Here is a 7,648-nt window from a genome sequence, read left to right as displayed (position 1 = left end):
ATTTATTTACTACAGTGTGTATGCTTCAGATGCTTTGCCTTAGAACTGCAGTTTTTTAAAACACAAAAAGTACTAATGTTTTAGGCTAGGCCAGTGTTTGCACATGTTCTTATTTACTGAGTTTTGATTTTCTTTTCATGATGTTGTTGTTGCAGCAATTCACTTTATCCAAGACACATTTCTGCTGAGGGAGACAAATACAAGTGGCCTTGAGCTTGATGAGTAATTTTAAATGTGGGAACTGAACTGTACTGATGACTCACCAAATGTGAAATTCGTTGACCTTCGAAACAAAGAAACAGATATTTCTCATTCATTCAAACATTTTACTATGTACTTTTTTTTTTACTAACCGCCTTGTCTTTGCTCAGTACTGTATATGCAAATACATGTACCACTGAATCTAATTCTGTAAACCTAGCATTTGTAAAAAAGCCCAAAGTCACATGACTACTGAAGCTGGAAGTTCAAGTGCGAGATGTGGTGCCATGCGATTGGCTGCTGTGATGTCGTGTCACACATTACTGGAAACTGAGAGACAGCTGCTCTTATTTGACTTGGCACTTCATCCTGATAGTTTGTTTGAACTTTTTACATACATTTTCATGTCACCCTGCTTCAGGACGTGTGCCAAAATACTTTTAATAGAGCTGTTTTTGTATCCTTTGTCACATATTTGACTTTGCATGTTGAGCAACATGGTTAAATGCTACTGTGCATTTAAAGGGTGTATTTACCAGAATTTTTCAGTGAATAATCCTTCACAGACTGCACAACCCGGCAAAATAAATGCAGATCTATTATTATATAAAATAATCTCAGGATCAGAGCTTTTTGTTACAGCTATTATATGTGAAACATGTATGTATTTAATGCCAAAGAAAGCTGCACAAACTCAGGCATTTTCTTGTTCAATAAAACCACTCCAGACTGCATTTAGAAGGTCTAAATTTTATTATCACAATCCAAATAATTGAAGTGAAAAACAGTTTTCTTAGTCTCAATTACTAACAACATTAATAACCTAAATCATTTAGCAAAAACAAAGAAGAGATATGAATGTACCCGCTTATTAATGACAGAAAAATCACAAACATAAATGAGATGGAACAGCCGGGCTTAACCTCCGACAAAATACTGGGTTTTAGCTGCAGACTGGAAATTTTCTACTAATGTTTAGCAAGGACATACTGTCAGTTCTTATATCAATAACTTCAATCCACTATATCGGACCATTTTAAGCAAAGCCAGTGAAAGGAGGGCAGTGGTTACGACATGGGAAGGGTGGGGGGGCAACTGTACTCCCAGATTTGCCATATAATCTTCATCTGAGGTCAGAAGGTCTCCTCTCAATCCTGCAGCAACTCCTGAAAACTGAAAGAAAAATTATCACTAATTAACACTTCACATTCACGTCATTCATAAAATAGCACATAAATCTCATGTGTTTGATCCTTAAAGGAATTCTATTCATCAGGTGTGACTACTGAGCGAGTAGGTAATCTAAAGGTGACTGTGAAGCTTTTTTTTTCAGGGTGTCAGACCTCAGGTGCAACAGGGATTCTATTATTTTGGTAGGCATACACAACATATATCAATAATCGATAATCGATGTACTATCCTCTAACTTCGACATTCAGTCCCCTGTTATGCCTGATTAACATGGAGATGCTCTTCTTCTTTGACTGTGATTAAACATCAAAGTATAACATCACAGACTGTCAGTCACTGCTACACTTCAGAAAGAGGTTTTCACTTACATTTATTTCAATTGCACTGTAACCTTTTAGCATCTAAAATGATGTAAAATAAAAGAAATATATACATATACAAGCAAAAATCAATAGCCCATTAGCTGAACCTGATAGCACTGAAAATTTAATTATACCAAAATCAATAGTCTGCTCTGCATACATGTCATATAGCACTGAAACAAAGAGTTAATAGATCGATCACTAGTCGACTGACAGAAAATTAATTGTCAACTATTGATATTTTTTCTCTGCCTTATAGAAATGTACATAAAATATACAGACTTCGGTATGAAAAGTCATTCATAGCAGTGTAAAATACCATCTGGTAGGTAGGTGAGTAATACTGTGATAATTTACTATGATTGCAAGAAACAATTACTTTTATTACAATAGACAACTCTTTTTTTTTGGATTATTCAATTAGTCTTGTCAAAAGATTAATGGAAAAACTGTCCACAGATTTTTGCAAAGCCCAAAATCAGGGGCGATTCTAGGATCAGACCTTTAGGGAGGCTCAGCTCCTAGTGAGAATTTGACATACAATGCCCTGAAAGTGTTCAATCACCTCTGCTAAATTACTCATTTCAGTAGATAACGTAAATTACACCAGGAAATATTAATACACAGTAGAGTGGTCTACTATAATAATAATGGTTCAGAACAAACAATCACAGATCTCTATAGAGAGGACCTTGAGATAGTCAATAAACCCTGAGGGAAGGACAATAATAATGACAAAACTATCCAAAGTACATTAAAGCTGTTAAAATAAAAACATTTAAAACTACAGCATAAGTGTTTATCCCATCTCTAACAGACAGGCTTGCAAAATAATTACTGTTGTATAAAATCATTTTTAGAGAAAAAAACAACAATAATAATTTATTTATTTGTAAGGGGGCTGAGATCAAATTTAGGGGTGCTTGAGCACCCATGAAAGGGGTCTAAAATCGCCACTGCTCAAAATAAAACATTGTGTATTGTCTGAACAGCAGTCCAACACCAAAAGATAGTTTTTTTTAATTACATGACAGATAAACTCACTCAGATAAATCATCACATTTAAAAAGCTGGAACCACATTATATTTGATATTTTCTGCTTGACCGATTAAAATCACTGCTTTTTTTCTCGATTAATCGCCGAATCGAATCAGCTCAATATATAACTCACATTTAAAGTTGCTTGCTTGCTTGCACATCACCTCCTTCATCAAAGGTCGGATCTCCTCTCGATGCTGAGCAGCTCCACCTCGAATATGAGTGTGGCTCCTCCGGGGATCTTTGGTGGGGCCCCCCTGTCTCCATATCCCAGCTCAGAGGGGATCACCAGCTTCCTCTTCTCGCCCTCACACATGCCCAGCAGGCCTTGATCCCAACCTTTGATCACCTGGCCGGTTCCCAGGGTGAAAGTAAAAGGCCTGTCGCGGGGGATGCTGCTGTCAAACTCGGTGCCATCCTCCAGCTTGCCCGTGTAATGCATATTCAACACGTCTCCTTTCCGGGACTTGATGGGGCAATTGTCCACCCGCTTCTTGATGCCAATCTGCAGTTTTTTCTTCTCGGCTCCGTTGACCACCGCCAGCACCGTCACCGCAAACAACAACAACAACGCCCGCATGGCCGCAGCTTCCGCACGACGGTTTCCAGGTGTTTTAAAAAAGGGTTTTAGGTTTGGATAAGCTGCAGCTCAGAGCGATGAGGGGAATGAATCAGGGGAAACGAGCCAGAGTAAGTGTTGCAGAAAGCGGATATACGTAGTAGACTTGAACCGGCTGGAGTTACCATTAAAAACCTCCGGGAGAAAGCCGCTAATGGTGCTGAAGTTGGCTTCAGATTCGATAGTGTATTGGCCAATTATTAGTTTTACCCATTTAAACTGTTCAACTTCTGTATTATTATTAATTCACGAACATTTCAACATTTGTTTTTAAACTAACTTGTAAACTCTGCATAATATAGGTAGAGGCCCTGTAAAAAGCCCTTTTGGTTTTCTTGCCGCTACCGTGCACCTTTCTTTTGTTGTAATCTCTTTATCGTTTGGCTTTTTGTCTTATTACTGTGCAAAATTTAAAAAATGTAAATGAAAAAAAAGAACGTGGTCTAATAAAAATAATAATAATAATGCATTTTATTTAAAGGCGCCTTTCAAAGCCCTCGAGGACACCTTACAAGACATGTAAAAACAACAACAACAACAGTACATCAAACAATAAAGTCAGCAAACATTGAAGTGGATCTATGTGATTAATGTGACCATTAACCACACGGATATGTTGCAGAAAAAAACAAACCTTCAGCTTGGCCAGTAAAAACTTCTCAACATGTATTTTCAATTAAAAACAAAAATGAACTTCACGAGTCAAAAAGACATTGAGTCAGGCAGAGTTCAAAGTGATATTAGATTTACATTAGTTCATTCTCAAGCAGCTGAAGCTTGTCAATGGTTTGATAATGAGTTCATTATTAGAGTTCGGTGTGTTAAAGTGTGGAGATACCTGAAACATGCAGAGCAGTAGCTCTCCAGGAGCAGCTGTGGTAACCACTGGCCTAAATGATCTAAATAACTTACTGATGCACACCATATCATGACTGAAAAACAAACTGGTGAATGAAGCAAAGTTGGCAAACTACAAAGGCAGTTTTACTTATGTACAAGAGGACGGGGAGGTGAGGGGTGTAGCGATTACTCTCCAAAAATAAAAAGGCTGCTGAAAGACTTAGTAGGATAGGAGCCCTACTAACCAGCTTTGTCTAAAACTCCCTGCGCCACCCAAGCGAACAGGTGAAATAGAGGAAAACACACCTATGTGTCAATCAACGCAATAAATGCAGCCCAACAAAAAACATAAGCAAATATATATATTTTGGCTCCTACAAGGGGTTCTCAGTTGGATGAAATCTGCAACTCCACCGCTAGATGGCAGTAATCCCATACACTGATCCTTTAAATAGGAGTCTAAATGATCTAAATAACTTACTGATCACATCATACCATGACTAAAAAACAATGCAGATTAGAGACTCTAGAGACTGTTAAAACCTTTATCAATTGTGTGGGGGATAGAAGTACACTTTCATTGTTTTTTTAAAATCTCCATTCGGACTAAGAAAAGTGTGGATCTTTCTCCTCCAACCTGAACCTAACTTCCAGCTCCCTCCTCAGTTTGTTGTGTCACTCTCAGCGGTCACCCGGAGCAGCTGAAGTAAGTCACCTTTCTCACTGATATTTATCAAAATGTACACCACAAATACAACCACCATAACAGTATGTAATCGACGAATATATATCTACAACTAACTGGAAATATTGGTGTTATTTCAGGGCTGAAACACACAAGAGTTGGACTGGAAGTTAGCAGGCTGAGCTACGGACCTCCGACAAAATGCTGGCTCGCATGTTATTTACCCTCCTGAACAGACTCCAGGTGGTGGAGAAGTTGGCAGAGTCTCGTCCGATCCGCAGGGCCGCACAGATCACAGCTTACGCCCTCACCAAGGCTCAGCTAGCCGGCCAGGACGCATCAAAGAGGGTCATGCGGTCGCAGACGTTTCGGCAGGTCCGTGAGGAGACTGGACGAGTCCCGGGTGATCTGCAAGATGTGGGAAACCGTCTCAGGAGGGTCCGAAAGACATTTGTGGATGAAGTGAAAGAAGGGTGGAAGGATGGATCCAGACAGATTAAAAAATAAAGGAGTCAGGGTGTAGGATGATAACAGAGACCGGGAATGAACTGATGTAAACGACCCTGTCCGATAATGGATTCACTGACCTCGCCAGACTGCCAGCTGCTGAAACTGAAGGGGAGATTGTGCATGAATTTGTCTCAGCAGTGCATGACAGCTGTTTATGTGGTGGTTAATCACTAACCTGGCTTCATGTTTGAAACAATCAGCTCACCTCACTCCTTCTGACCTACAATCAGTGGCCAGTATTTTATCATAAGTAGAAAAAGTTAAAATAAGTACATCCAGAACACATGGAAATATATGCTGTTAAATCCCATGTACAGAAAAGTGTGTGGAAAAGACAAAACTGTCTTCAAAACTGGTAGATTGGAAAGGTTAAGTGCACTTTTCAGATGTTGGTTGAAGTTGAACTATCAAAGTGCACTTTTGTACCCTGGATTAGTTTGGAGAAGCATCAATAACCGGTGATTCAACTATAATACGTTTAAGTGATATTTCCCTTTCCACCAGTCAAACCAATACACCAATCCTGCCATAAAGTTAGTTTATGGATTTGTACAGGATTAAGTTGTCAGTGTAAATCATTTTATTGGCCTAAAGTGTACAAATAAAATAAATGGTGTATAGAAAGAATGGATTCATTTTTTTTCTGTGACTGTATAAATAAAGATTATAATTTATGATACAAACTGTGTTGCTTCATATAAACGTAAACAATATGTTAAAGAAATGTATTTGTGTTTCAGTTGAAACTTGAGTTTGAAACTTGACATTCATCTGGTGAAGGCGATACAGTTTTCTGTGTTTAACTGAGATGAAGATGAAGACTTTAACCTAATCACAACACGTATTTTGGAAACCATTCATGGTCCAATATGCAACTTACATGAGTATGATGTAAAACTTGAAACTTCCAGCACACATACATTAAGAGTGAAGTAGCAGACATCTTGTCTCTGATACTTTTGACATGTAAAAATATTTTCTTTTTTATAGATTTGGGATTTTTCAATTAGGGAGGAGGGAGGTCATTTTGAACTAGGAAAACCATACTCAGACATACTTGTTTAAAGTATAATATTTGTTTAATGTTTCGAGAGCTACAGTGATGATTTGATTAATAGACTGACAGAAAACTATTAAATGATCAATATTTACAGGTTCCATCATCACATCTTCAAACGTGATGATTTTACAGTGGTTTATGTCTTCTCTGATGTTAAACTGAATGTCTTTGGGGTTTGGAGTGTTAGTCAGACAAAATGACTCATTTTAAATGTCTAAAGATGTCTTGTACTGTGGGAAATTATAAATGACATGTTTCACTACTTTCTGATGTTTTATAGACAAAACAATTAGCAGATTAATTGACAATGAAAACAATAATTCATTGTAGCCTTAAATGTCTTAAGCACGTTTTCAGTGTCAAACCTGCAGTTTGTTCTCTGCTGCCACAGCAGAGTCAGAAGTTCACAGTTCGACAGAGATATGAAACCCAGAAAATAATTTACAGCCTGATTAGAAGATAAGACAATGATGGAAATTAGTCCATGACTTAATCATTGTATCTCTGACATCTGATATGTTGTATTTTAAAATGTGTTGGAGTGTTTGCCAATAAACCTAAACCTATAAAAAGGTAATGCAACTATTTTGCTGATTTCTCAAACAAGAATTTGATGGTTTTAGCTGCAAATGTGCTACTTTTCCTTGAATATCTGTGGGTCTTGAACTGTTGATTAGATAAAAAACAAGACATTTGAGGGCATCACTTTGTTCTCTAGGAAACTGTGATAGGAATTGTTCACTGTTTTCTGGGGGAACAAATGGACAAACCCAATTTCATGTATAGAAAGGCGTAAGAGGAGATCCCCTTTCTGCTACAGCTAAATACTAAAAATCTAAACATTTGTCTTTAACGCAGCCACAAATTCATCTGTTCTAGTGCAATGGAAATACAGAGTTTCTGCTAGTTGCTGCATGTGTTTACAGACATTAACAGTTTGCAACATCTGCAGAAATAATTATCACTCATCACTCTCACACACTTGTGGTCCTTAACTTTATTTAATTTTAACAAGCACAGAAAACAGCTCTAGTCGGCAGCTTCATGTAGCAATACTAGCGCAGACTCACTGGCCTGGCAACTAAATATTAGTGACATATTATATCATTTCACAAAGAAATAAATCTCTGTTAGGAGGAAG

The 7,648-nt window shown here is 37.8% G+C and overlaps 2 protein-coding genes across 3 annotated transcripts; one reads left to right on the top strand and one right to left on the bottom strand.

Moving 5' to 3' along the window:
- Positions 1-935: 935 nt before the first annotated feature.
- On the bottom strand, positions 936-3,513 carry fkbp2 (FKBP prolyl isomerase 2). 2 transcript variants are annotated; one of them, XM_062424720.1, is made up of 2 exons: positions 2,958-3,513; positions 936-1,374 (listed from the first exon to the last, which is right to left on the bottom strand). In XM_062424720.1, the coding sequence occupies exon 1, from the start codon at positions 3,371-3,373 to the stop codon at positions 2,966-2,968; it is 408 nt and encodes a 135-aa protein (XP_062280704.1). In that variant the 5' UTR covers positions 3,374-3,513; the 3' UTR covers positions 936-1,374; positions 2,958-2,965. The 2 variants fall into 2 exon arrangements, with proteins under 2 accessions (XP_062280704.1, XP_062280703.1); XM_062424719.1 differs by having other exon boundaries at positions 2,927-3,510.
- A 1,339-nt stretch (positions 3,514-4,852) lies between these two features.
- On the top strand, positions 4,853-6,121 carry ncbp2as2 (NCBP2 antisense 2 (head to head)). The gene is made up of 2 exons (XM_062424397.1): positions 4,853-4,958; positions 5,078-6,121. Exon 2 carries the CDS (start codon positions 5,139-5,141, stop codon positions 5,442-5,444), a length of 306 nt encoding a protein of 101 aa, XP_062280381.1. The 5' UTR covers positions 4,853-4,958; positions 5,078-5,138; the 3' UTR covers positions 5,445-6,121.
- The last annotated feature ends 1,527 nt before the right edge of the window (positions 6,122-7,648 follow it).

This window comes from Scomber scombrus, chromosome 8 (assembly GCF_963691925.1).
Source record: "Scomber scombrus chromosome 8, fScoSco1.1, whole genome shotgun sequence".
NCBI classification, from domain to species: Eukaryota; Metazoa; Chordata; class Actinopteri; order Scombriformes; family Scombridae; genus Scomber; species Scomber scombrus.
Note: the sequence above shows the minus strand (reverse complement) of the source record. Positions and strands in the feature narration are given on the sequence as shown.

What these genes read in the sequence shown, in the direction of transcription:
- fkbp2 (XM_062424720.1), bottom strand. Translation starts at nt 3,373, where the DNA reads ATGCGGGCGTTGTTGTTGTTGTTTGCGGTGACGGTGCTGGCGGTGGTC.
- ncbp2as2 (XM_062424397.1), top strand. Translation starts at nt 5,139, where the DNA reads ATGCTGGCTCGCATGTTATTTACCCTCCTGAACAGACTCCAGGTGGTG.